Source organism: Henckelia pumila, chromosome 1, assembly GCF_033568475.1.
Source record: "Henckelia pumila isolate YLH828 chromosome 1, ASM3356847v2, whole genome shotgun sequence".
Taxonomy (NCBI): Eukaryota; Viridiplantae; Streptophyta; class Magnoliopsida; order Lamiales; family Gesneriaceae; genus Henckelia; species Henckelia pumila.
In genome coordinates, this window is record NC_133120.1 from 79,820,459 (window position 1) to 79,833,782 (window position 13,324).

A 13,324-nucleotide genomic window follows, 5' to 3' on the forward strand; every position below is an offset into this window, starting at 1 on the left:
TAATATCTTCTTCTTTCTATATAATAATATTTGAGAAACATATACTAACTTTTATTCTGAGAACACCAATTTTCGTTTCCCGTTTTACCCTCACATCCCATTTGTATCCACTATCCCACCAAATCTCCCACTCACTCCACCCACAAAAAATACATATAAAAATAAATTTTATTTTACGCATGCATAAAAGTGTTCATTTTTTACTAGTTTGAATAATATTTTATTTAGTGAGATAAGATAACATTGTCGTTTAAAAATGACCATAGCAAGACATCAAATAGATTTTTTATATTAACAATAGTGTAGTATAGATATATGCATTTTCATATTACTTTTTTAAAATGAATTTGACAATGTCTGCATACAGATAATCTTTTTATCTTTTTTTTTGGAAGATGATAATCTTTTTATCTTAAATATTTAACAGTTGCATATTTTTTTTTGTAGTTTATAGCTTAGTAATATTTTTAAAATTAATTAAATCTATGATGGTCTAATACATAACATGTATCATATAATAAGATCAATGCACAATTGTTGAAAAATCCACCCTAAAGCTAGCTATTAGATAACTTGCAACTGGACAATATTCACCTAAACAACATTTATCGGAAAAAAGCAACGTCTTTAACTGTAGAAATACCCTCTTCAAGATGCAGTTCTCCATTGCATTTCAATCTGGATCCTGCCATTTTTCGAGTCAATGAGGTGGTACCTCTCGTTGATTCGCTTGTTGTTGACAACATCTGACAAGTATATATCCACATAGCCCAACGCTTCCTACGAGAAAACAAGTTTACATGTTGATCAGAGGGAGCTCAATCTTGTACTAACCAGGTCTAACAATTCATTGCTGCGCGCTCAATTACCTTAGCTTGTAGCAAAGCCATTCTTTTCGACGTACTGACAACTTCAACATGAATCCTGTCATTTGTGGGAGGCTCATCCAGCATGAACTGAAACTCCTCTTCCCATCTTGGATCTCTGTTCTTCTTCACAACCTGCCAAATTTGTAACATTTAACAGAAATTTAATTATTCCTGACAAGTTATTTGCATGAAATTATTGAATCATTCTCAGATTTATTGGATTGTTTTACCTTGGTTTTTCTCGTCTCCCCTCTAAATAGTAGACGTACGGATGGATTTGTATGGTTTTTGCCTTCCAAATCTTGAGCTTCGTGGACTATAATAACGAGCAGACCGCCACCTTCAGGGGTTCCTTCAGGAGCCTTTTGTACCGAACCTGAATCTGCGGGATTGGTTGGCAACTCTAAATCATTTAAGGGTTTGTAATTGACTTCAACAACAAGTTGCCCTCTCGACTTCTCATTCTGAACGTCGTCTGGATTCAGGTTTTTAAGAAGATCAAGAGTCATAGTCTTTGGCTCCTCGGGCGTTAGCTCTTTCAGTGGTATTATATTCAATCCCATCTTCTCATGCGAACCAACCTAAACAAAGAAATCAACAGGGACAAAAATAAAGGGAAGAAATGGTATCATCAAGTGCCTCCCATTATATGGCCTATTGTTGTTGGTAATGGTCCGATTCATATCTTTTAACTGAAACACCACATTTTGATTGTTGTCTAACATAGGCAACAATACACAACATGAGAGATGACTGTGGATGCCATTGCAACGCGGAGGGCCAACCCATCGTGATTGCATAGCAAAAGACATATATATACCTGTTCCCAGTCGTAGACAGTAAGCTCTAATACTTGAAATTCGGGATCCTTAACAACAAAAGTGAATTGCTCATTCCATTCAGGATTGAGGTTCTTGTGTTTTACTGTTGTTTTCTTGGACGGAAGTTTCTCTTCGGTAAGATTCATCTTCACATAAGGGTCAGATGCCCCTAAGAGATCCTTCTTCTTGAGCTTTAGGGCTCTAACAACTTTCACATGAAGAATCCCAACTGGTTTCTTCATTGCTCTGTTGATGGCCAAAGCACAATCCATATCATTAATTGAAGAACTTGTTATAGTTTGAGAATGTTTGCAATACAGAGATAAAAAAAAAAAAATGTACTTTGAGGGATCCATTATCTGAACTTCAAGCCTTTTAGGCCACAAGTACATATTTGCAACCTGATCTTTGATAAGTTCCTGGAAAAAAAAAACATGAAATTTAAAGCAAGGTCATGTACCATGTCAAATTCACATACCAGCTACATGGCTTGGTAAAAAGTCCGACTGAATTTTCAGTTGTTATGAAAGAACACATTCATTCAGTATTACCTGTACGAATCTGTATGCCCCAGGGATGGACATAGCATCAGCACCTAGCAGCTTTACTCCAAAATCAACGTGAGGCTACAAAGAAAATACAAAGTAAGAAAGATCATCAGGTCTGCAATTCTATGGTTACCTAAATCTTGGACATATTTAGTTCTTCCATGTGTGATTGTTGGTTCCCACAAAATTATCGCATATTTCATAATTTGCGATGCGAAAAATATGTGCATTGCATTCTACAGGCCTCTCAGCACATGCCATTTGAGTTTCATGCGAAATATCTCAAATAGAGATAAATCCATCAACACACCTTCTCCATTAGAGAAACATGTATATTTGCGAAACAAGGAAAGCTTGGAACCAGTGGCTTTAACGTGATTCGTGGAGAAGCAAATACTTGCAGGTCAAGCACCTGGCATTCTCAAAATAAAAATCAGTCAGGGCTTAGTCACAAGTAGATCATTAGTATCATTAGATATAAAAATAAAAAAAGGGAGTCAGCGCTAATTCCACAGCTTTGCAACCATGAAGTATCCTAATTTTTTAATGATGTCTTATTTTGTATCTGTATTGTATCGTATCCGTGTGATCTTTAATAGATAGAATACCTGGACAGTAGCTCTCAGTCCAAATGCCTTAACAGCAACCAGGATGTTAGGGTTCGCAGCCCATTTCAAGCCTAGTTCCATTATCAATTCCTTTTCCTCAGTGGTATATACTTTCATTCCTGGCACGATATCACAGATCACATGTTGAAATCAAGAAGACATATATCAAAACGTAGCAATAAGTGGTTTTCTTTCTTGATGAATCCATAATTTCTTCTACATGCAGAATTTAAATCACTACGAATCAGATATCAACCTTCATCATTGACTTTCTTCGTTGCAATTAAATCGGTAATCTCAATCTGAAAGAAGGTTATTCAGATCAAGCAGCAAGTTATATTGTAAGATACATTCAATAGTAGAGATTCATTCATTTTAATTGACCGAGAAGCAATCCCTTTTTCAGCAAAAAGTGAAGATTTTTCTAGGAAGACACAAACAAGTGACAACCATGACATGATATACTAGTGATATTTATAGCCCACTGTTTTGTCTGCAAATTGTATCCGAATGTAGAAGAATGTATCGGTGATGAGACCTTGAAATGTAGGCGGAAGACATCCCAAAGTTAGTGCTTCAAAATCCACAGAATCGATTTTGTATTTTGGGATTTGCTCAGCTATAATGGGCTCAGCTATTTTCTTTGCCATCTTGCAGATTGCCTGAGGATCTTAGAATGTTAAGGTTGCATCTCAATACAAATGTCTCCAAACAACAAATAATACAATAAAATAAAACCCGAAAATACAAGTAATCACAAAAGTATTGTAAAACAAGACTACTTTTTTTCGTCGCACTCCAAAATTTCCACAACAAATTCATGACCGTACCTTATCTAAATAAGGCCACATATATCCTATGAATTTGTTCAGCCAATCGATCTGCAGAAGACACGTTTGAAACTATGAACTAATGCAAGAAAAATGAGGATGTGAAGTAAAAACACTATTCTTGCAGATTCTTTCATAGACCATAGTAAACAGGAGCTTACTCTATCGTAATCAGGATTTTTTATCCAAAGAGGTATTTCTGGGAGCAGCTTTTGGAGACTTTTAGAATCCTTTTCGACCAATGGACGAATTTGGGGATCCTGTTGAGTGTAAATTCCAAATAAGTTACAACATTATCAAAACTTGTCACATAAACAATCCCAAAAATTAAAAGATTCCATTTTTACTTGAAAGTTTTCTTATATCTTAAAAATTTCGCCATCAACGATGGAAAATACAGCAACGTGTTCGAAAAAGACATCAAAAGTCCAGACTATGTGAGAAAAGTAACAAAGATTAACCCAAATAAGAACAAATATCAAGCAGAAAACGTAAGATAAAAGATTTTCTTCCAGAGTGCAAATGTGAGCATTGATTTCAGAATTTGCTCAAAAAACAAAAACTAACCTTGACATCACTCGGCTGATAGTATATGAACAAATAGTATCCCACCACAAGCCCAATTGTGATCCCAAAACCAAATCCGAAAACACCCATTATAGTGCTAATAATGCCCATATCAAATCTTGTTCAAAAAACCAGCAAAAATAGAAAAAAGAAACAGAATAAAATCCGATCAATATACGAGAAGGCCCCCCCCACCAATTTCTATCTCAAGAAACTACACTTCAAATCTTGATGAAGAAACAGGTCTCAAATTCAAGAAAACTTCATAAAACATCAAAGCTTGAAACACATTATTAGACCCAAAAGTGAAGGAAATTTACAATATTCAGTTTTTTTTTTTTATTTTTCGGGTGATTCGAGGAGTCAAGAGAGCAATAAAAGAAACATAAATTTCTTGACCAATCTTTGCATTTAACGCCCCATTTGGATCCACATGTAACGGCTTCTTCTTACTATTCATGCCCGTAGAGTGGAGGGGCCTGCTAAGCATGTCGGTAACTCAGGTGCTTGGTAATAATAATTTTCAAAGTTCTGAATTTCCAAACTTTTGGATTTTTCCTTGGAAACCAGAAAATGAGGGGAAAAGATCCCATTGATTCTATTGGATGATTGGGACCCAGGAATCAGTTTTTTTGGATTCATGATAAACAAAATTATTTCGAATGGTATTTTCCATTGTCTAAAAAAAAAGAAAATATATATGCTAAGCATGCGTTTCATGAGTAATAAATAAATAAATTTTTTTATTTACTAATAATATTTTATTTTTTTCTATTTGACGTGGTTCAAAGATCATATCAAATTGAGTAACACTCTTTGTGAGACGGGTCAATCCTACTCATATTTATAATGATAAGTAATACTTTTGGCATAAAATGTAATACTTTTTAATGGATAACCCATATAAGAGACCCGTTTCAAAAAAATGACCATTGAAACCGTTTCATAAGAGTTTTTGCCAAATTTCAAATATTTATTTTAGATCTCAATGAAATTAAACATGCTTTTATATTTTTATATTATATTTTTTGGTCTTTTTTACGCTTTCAAATAATTTGACCGAACTGCCTTCGTATTTGATTATATTAATGTCTTACTAAAATTGAAATAATGAATATATTGTGTTTATAATTATAATATATACGCAAGTAGTCAAAAATATCGGTTACTGTCTTCGCCTGCAATTTTTGGGTTTGTTAATGTGCTCATTAACTTTATATAATATAAATATAATAAATACAAAAAAGTAGTAATAATATTTTTATATAGGAACGATATTATTTATAAAATTTGCAATAACAACAACGGGGGTAATGAACAAATCAATAAATTAATTAATCAGGTCCTTGAGCTTGATTTGTACAATAGATTGGCACCCACAGAGGGGTCAAGCCCACAAAATCCTCAATAAGGGCACCTCCAATGGGAGGTTGGTTTATAGATTGAAGTTTAAAATATGAACATTAAAAATGAGTGGGTTCATGGTCAAAATTGCCAATATAAGTTTGTTTGGTATCAAAAGTCAAACCAATAAAATGTTTTTTTTAAAAACAAATACTTTTCTAATTTATAATATTTTTGGGTGGTCATTTTGATGCTTAAAAAAAAAAACCTTTTTAAGCTAAATTTAAAGTTTTTTCAAAAGTCTAAAATTAGAGTTTAAAAAAACATTATTTTTTTAAAAAAACACTTTCGATACCAAACGGGCTCTATGTCATGGGGATCCCGCAACTAACTCCAAATGGTTTTTTATTTTTTATATTTTTGTTTTAGTATGTACGTTCTATTAACCGTAATAGGAAGTTTTTATTATTTCAGTATTTTTTTAACAAAATTTTTTATTTTTTTTATAGATATAACATAATATTATATATATATAAATTATTACTTTTATATTATATATTTTTCTTTCTTTTTTTCTAATTTTATGATTTATTAAATTATTTAAAAAATAATGTATATGAATAATTAATTAATTATACAAATTAAATTTATTATTATAAATATATATTTATTTAAATATATAAATGAAAATTATAAATAATAGTAGTAAATTAAAATGATAGAATGAATGTGTGATTGGATAGTGGGACACCCAAAGGTTATGTTTTTAGGTTTAAGACGAGTCTTTTCAGCGTTTTTATGTCTTCAAGCACACACACCATGGGAAACTTCTCTGGGGTCACTCATCCTAAAATTGTCTCAACTCAAGCACGCTTAACTTTGGAGTTCTTATGTGATGAGTTCTCGAAAAGAAGATGAACCTTCTTGATATGAGTTGTACATATCAAATCTTTTGTATCTCTAATCATTTCGGTGTGGATCGATTCATTCATGTCACCCGTCGCCCATTCTTTTTGGTGATGTTTCCATCTTTCAGGTTTTAATCACTCATATTGCAGACCATGTACCGTCTTAGGACTCTTTGACTCTGGGTGTCACATAGTGAGCTTTATAATTTTGAGGTAGCGATAGATGTGGCAAAAATGAACCCAAAAATTAGATTCATGACTGGAGATGTCCTAAATAGTTCAAATATTCGATTTGCTAGTGAATTCTCATCCCAGCTCTTGAGAAGAAGTTTAATTTATCATATTTTAGATAGTGTTGATGTAAGCGATGAATAGTATTCATTGTCAGATAATCATAACACTTTTAACATTTTTTTGCAATACATGTGACAATTCATTATCTTATTTTCATGATTCGCACGAGCGAAGTCAATATCTTTGACAAAAAATAGTAATTTATCATGAACTATAATGCATGTATAGCAGTATACGTTTCCCCCAACACTCATTTTTTAGTCTTGAACCATTGGAAATAAAAAGAAAATGACCAAGGATTTACCTGATGAGTGTCACATTTTATCAATCACTGGTTATGGAATAATTAGACCAATTGTAATGCCCCGATTTTATCTTAATTGAGCTTATTTGAGATAATTAGATTTTCCAGAGTTCAAGAGCCAACTTGTTTTTGATCAGGGTCTATTTTGCAAATTTTGGAAATTTCAGATACTAAAACACAAATTTGGAGTTTTATATATTATCTTGACTTGTTTTGACCTCTCATTCACTCCATCTCCTCCATTGGCCGCCTCCTCCTCCATTGAAACGCCTTTTGAGCTTTTCAAGCTTTGGAATTTCAGTCCGAGCTCGATCCGTCCATTGGAAATTATTTCTGAAGGCAAATTAGCGATCACTGCAGCGAGAGCTTCGTTTTATCGTAAGTTTTTCTACGATCAGACACATTCTATTTTTTGGATGTTGTTAGAATCGATTGAGTTGCGAGTATGTTGTTCTTGATAGAGTTCTGATCGTTTATTCTCTGTCGGTTTTGAAATAGAGCGATATTCGGATTTGTTATGATTTTTGGAAGCCTATTTTCGAAAATGAGATCTTGAGATGTGTTGGAATTGCTTTAATTTGTTATTGTTGTCTTAGCATTGATTTGAGTTGATATCGATATTGTACTACTGTCTGCGTTTTCGGTTTGTTCAGTTTATAGCCTTTATGCCGCCGGTTTGAGTTTTAGAGATTTTGAACCGTTTTATGTTGTTGAACCTTGGATTATGAGTTGATCGTCGTTGTTGATCTTCTTTGCCTCCGTAAAGATTCGTTTGAAGTTTGTCGAGCCCTGTGTTAGCAGCATTGAATTGTCGAAGAATTGGACGAAGAACGATAAAGAGATTACCTTGAGCCGTTGTTGTTGTTATGTTGTATAGTTCTGATATAAACTTTTTATTGTAGCTTATCCAGAGTTGGAACTACTTGCATTGAAAGATAAAAGCAATCATCGTTAGCGGGATATCATACTCGGGACAGTTGGTTTTCGAGTTTTCTCTTAAAATTACATATTTGCATCAATACTTGTTCTAGCATGTGAAACTCGTATTTTGTGTTGTTTTAGTTTTTATTATATGGCTTAATGTTTATGTTTTCTTATGCATTCATCTTGAGCCAAATCTTTGATTTGTCGGGCAGAACGACCCTTTTTGTTTATATGTCTGGGGGCTATACTGTGAGTGGCCTGGGTGTGGAAGTTCACCTAGTGTCAGCATACTCCTTATAGTCGCACCAAAGTCTAGGGGAGTGGGATACGTGGCACCACCTCGATCGGAAGAGTCGGTGAGTCGTTGCGTGATCTCATCATCGGGATCCCAAAAGTAGAGCAGCAACCCCTTGTTTATCAGATTCGATATACCTATTTTAAAGACATGCATATCATTAGCTTGTTTTGATTATGTTGTATTGAAAGCATGTTGTTGTTATATTACATGTATTGCTTGTTATGTTGCTTTTACTGAGAATATCTTTCTCACCGGAGTTATCCGGCTGGTGCTTTGTTTTGTATGTGTACTTGGCAACAGGTGGGGCAGGATCAAGTTAGCAAAGACCTGGTTAGCATCAAGAGGGAGAGTTAGTAGTGGGACTCGGTTTAGAAGTCGAATCTACATGTTTACCTAGTTTTATGTTTTGAGGCATGTTAGAACTCGAACTTCTTATGTTTTGTATTCGGATTGTAATAGCTAAAACCGATGCATGTTCTATATTTATGAGTGGTTGATCAACTCTAGAACTTCATGTATTTTTTGGAGGAACTGCGTTTGTAACGCATGATTATGATTTGAATGTGTTGGATTGTTTTGGAATTGAGTTCCTGAGGTTTCTGCTCTGTTTCTGGTTTTGCAGCAGGGGCGCACGGTCTGCAGTTTTTAGCAAACCGAGCGCACCACCTTCCGAGAAAGGTAGTAGGTTTGCTGTTTTGGCCGTGCTCGATCTGCTGTTTTTAGCAGACCGAGCGCAACCCCTGTTGAGCAGAACAGTAGGATGGTTAGTTGGAGGCGCACGGTCTGCTGTTTTTAGCAGACCGAGCGTACCCCTTTTTTTAAAAAAAAATTTCTTTTACTTTTAGTCTTGGATCTTGTATGCTTAATTGTTGTTTAATCCGAGATTAGTTGTTTAGAACCGAGGTCTCACATTAAGTGGTATCATAGACTTAAGATTCTTGGTTGAACTAGAGTGAGCGGGGTAGTTCGAGTCCGCATGTATTGGCTCCTCGCATGTGTTTGAGTTATTTAATTGTTTAATTAATACCATGCGAGCATGCTTTATTGAATGAGAATTATTAGAATTACATGATTATGTGATTTATTTTATAAAGCATGGACTATTTGAGATATAATTGTTTATCGACTGGTATCCGGTATTCTGAGCGGTTGTAAGGGTACCGAATTGTAGCGATTGAGATATCTTGTGTCCTAACCTTTGATTATCAGATGGGTCCTCGTCGAGTTATAAACAGAAACCCACCGCCAGTTATTCCTATGACTGAGCAAGCTAGTACTGAAGTCGATCAATTGGATGCTACAACGACGCCTGTAGAAACCTTGATGAAGAGGTTTCAGTCGTTTAATCCACCCTTGTTGTTGGGTACAGATAATCCGATTGATTGTGAAAGCTGGTTGGACGACATTGATCAGTTGTTCGATTCAATTGATTATACATATGACCGCCGAACCAGGTTAGTCATTCATCAGCTTCGTGGTATTGCTAAGAACTGGTGGATCACGACAAAGAGATCCATAGAGAACCGAGGTACAGTTGTTAATTGGACTCTTTTCAAATCTGAGTTTTATAAGCGGTTTTTTCCCGTTTCGTATTGAAAAGACAAGGGATCCGAGTTCGCCAATCTAAGGCAAGGGAATCTGAACATTGAGGAGTACGTAGCCAAGTTCGACAGCTTGTTGCGTTTTGCACCGCACATTGCCGACAGTGAAGAAGCCAAAGCCGATCAGTTCATCAACGGCTTGAATCCCGACATCTTCACGTTGGTAAACACTGCTAGATCGGATAACTTTGCGGATGCCATGAATCACGCAAAGGGAGCCGAAGCGGGTTTGTGGAGACAGAGAGGGATTCAGATGGTACCTCAGCAGCAGAGACAGTCTCAGAACCAACCGTCTCAGTATCAGAATCAACCACCTCAGTATCATAACCAGCAGAGGTATGAAGGTTGGAAGCAGTGGTGGAAACATAAAGGATCAGTACAAAGCAAGAAGGAAACAGTTCAAGAGGCAGGGGAACAGTTCTTCTAGTTCTAGTTGTTCCAAGCAATTCGGTTCAGGACAGAGTTCTGGATCTTCATCCATGTTCTGCAGCAAGTGTGGGGGGTAGACACTCACCAGATCAGTATGTGGGAGTCTTTGGGAACTGCAACACCTGTCAGCAACCGGGACACTTTTCTAAGGTGTGCCCTCAGCGTAGTAGAGATCGAGCTCAGAGTGGGAGTTCATCTAGACCTACAGCTCAGTCTGAGAGACAGTCTTCTGCAGTTCACTCCTTCCAGCCTCAGCAGCAGAACAGACAGGGAGGTAATCCTAGTGCAAACCAGCCTCCGAGACAGCAGGCACGAGTCTTTGCTCTGACAGAGGATCAGGCTCAGGCAGCACCTGACGATATTATAACAGGTAACTGTTCGATTTTCGGTTATTCTGCTCATGTTTTGATAGATACAGGTGCTTTTCATTCCTTTATCTCTGATAAATTTGTGTTATTGCATGCTTTGTGTGAGACCTCGGTTCTAAATATCAATTAAAGGAGTAATTAAAATAAGCAAGCATTAAAAGCCAACACATTTTTTTTTTATAAAAGGGCCCGCGCGGCCGCGCACGGCGCCCTGGCTCATGCGTGGCCGCGCCCTTCCGAGGCGTGGGCGCGCATGACGCCCTGCCCGGAAAGAGGCGCAGTGCGTGCAAGCGCGAGCTAGGATGCGCGGGCGTGCCTCCCTGGCTGCTCCGGTGCTAGAAATTGCCAAAATCAAGAACATCAAGCCATACAATATTTCAAAACATAAACATGCGTTACAAACTTGATTCCTCAAATTAAAACATGAGTTCTGGAGTTCAACAACCAAACCAAAGTCGAGAACATGCAACAACAATATAACGATGAAGTTTGATAACTAAACATGTTCTAACATAAACTAGATTGGCATGCTGAAATTGACTTCTAATCCGAGTCTCACTTCTACATCTTTCCCTCGAAACTAACCATGCCTCTTCTGACTTATTCCTGACCCACCTGTTGCCAAGTACACATACAAAACAAAGCAACAGCCGGATAACCGGTGAGAATGATAATCCCAGTAAAAGCAACATATCAAGTAATACAACAATAAACATGCTTTCAAGACAACAACGTAATCAATAACAATGAAACGAAATGCATGTCTTTAAACCGGGATATCAAATCTGATAAACGATGGATTGCTGCTGTGCTTTTGGGATCCCGAGGATGAGATCACGTAACGACTCACCGACTCTCCCAATCGAGGTGGTGTCACGTATCCCACTCCTCTAGACTTTGAGCAACTATAATGAGTATGCTAGCACTAGGCGAAATGACTACGACTAGGCCACTCAATCATAGTTCCCAAACATCTAAACAAAAAGGGCTATTCTGCCCGCTGAAGTCAAAGTTGGCTCAAGATGAATGCATAACAGAAACATAAAACATAGCTATATAACAAGAGCTCAAGCGAAATCAACAAGACACAAGTTCCTCATGCTAGAACAAGTGTAGATGCAATATGTGATTTAAAAGGGAAAACTCGAGAACCAACTGTCCCGAGTATGCTATCCCGCTACGATGACTGCTTTTACCTTTCAATGCAGTAGTTCCAACTCTGGATAATCTACAACCAAAAGATTTTATCAAACACTAAACAATTTAAGCAACAACTACGGTTCAAGGTAAATATCTTTACCGTTCTTCGTCCAAATCTCGACGATCAATGCTGTTTACTCCGGGCTTGACAACTCTAAATGAAACTGTTCAGATACAAAAGATGATCAACAACATCGAACAACTCAAAGCCCAAAGTACAACAACTCAAATGGTTCGAAATCTCAAAACTCAAACCGACGGCATAACGGCTATAAACTGAACAAACCGAAAACACAGACAGCAGTTCAATAACGATATAACCTCATATCAATGCCCAAAACAACAATAACAAAGCAAACCCACCAATCTCAAAATCCAAGTTTTCGAAAATGGCTTCCAAAAATCATAATAAATCCGAACGTCGCTCTAATTCAAAACTGACGGATAATAAACGATCAGAACTCTGTCAAGAACAACATACTCGAATCTCGAACGATTCTAACAACATCTAAAAACTAGAATGTATCTGATCGTAGAAAAACTTACGGTATAACGGAGCTCTCGCTGCAGTGATCGATAATCTGCCTTCAGAAATAATTTCCAACGGCCGGATCGTGCTCGGACTGAAATCCCAAAGCTTGGAAAAGCTTGGAGGCGTGAGAATGGAGGTGGCGTGCCAGGAGGAAGAAGATGAAGTGAATGGACCAAGTCAACTAGACAAGATAATATATAAAATCCATTAATTGCGTTTAAGTCCCTGAAATTTCCAAAATTTGCAAAAAGGACCCTGATCAAAATCAAGTCGGCTCTTGAACTCTGCAATCTTCGATTAACTCAAATAAACTCATTTAAGATAAAAACGGGGCGTTACAATTCTCCCCCACTAAGAAGAGATTTCGTCCTCGAAATCAACGAGAACCACAACTCATAAGATAGAATAAAGAACGAAAGACAGTAAGAAGAACTCATGTCATCCGAATAACTCCGGAAATCGCTGTCTCATGTCAGATTCTGTCTCCCAAGTCGCTTCCTCGACGCCGTGACGGCTCCACTGCACCTTCACCAACGGAATCAACTTGGTTCTGAGCTGTTTTTCCTTTCGATCAAGGATCTGAATCGGTCGCTCAAAGTAGCTCAGAGTCTCGTCTAACTCGGCTTCATCAGGATGAAGGATATGAGAAGGATCTGGATGATACTTTCGCAGCATAGAGACGTGAAAAACGTCGTGAATACCAGATAGAGACGGAGGAAGTGCAAGTCTGTAGGCAAGATCGCCTATCTTTTCGAGAATCTCGTACGGCCCGATGAATCTCGGAGATAACTTTCCTCTCTTACCGAATCTGACAGTACCTCTGAAAGGAGAAATCTTAAGGAACACACGGTCTCCCTGCTCGAAACTCAGAGGTCTACG

The 13,324-nt window shown here is 36.9% G+C and overlaps 1 protein-coding gene across 2 annotated transcripts; it reads right to left on the bottom strand.

Moving 5' to 3' along the window:
* Window positions 1–472: 472 nt before the first annotated feature.
* LOC140884806 (synaptotagmin-2-like) lies at window positions 473–4,779 on the bottom strand. Of its 2 annotated transcripts, none has more exons than XM_073291671.1 (12): window positions 4,244–4,779; window positions 3,838–3,936; window positions 3,677–3,727; window positions 3,385–3,508; window positions 2,847–2,965; window positions 2,549–2,650; window positions 2,242–2,316; window positions 2,033–2,109; window positions 1,690–1,936; window positions 1,100–1,450; window positions 870–1,001; window positions 473–780 (listed from the first exon to the last, which is right to left on the bottom strand). In XM_073291671.1, the coding sequence occupies exons 1-12, from the start codon at window positions 4,352–4,354 to the stop codon at window positions 649–651; spliced, it is 1,620 nt and encodes a 539-aa protein (XP_073147772.1). In that variant the 5' UTR covers window positions 4,355–4,779; the 3' UTR covers window positions 473–648. The 2 variants fall into 2 exon arrangements, with proteins under 2 accessions (XP_073147772.1, XP_073147780.1); XM_073291679.1 differs by having other exon boundaries at window positions 4,643–4,761.
* Window positions 4,780–13,324: the final 8,545 nt, after the last annotated feature.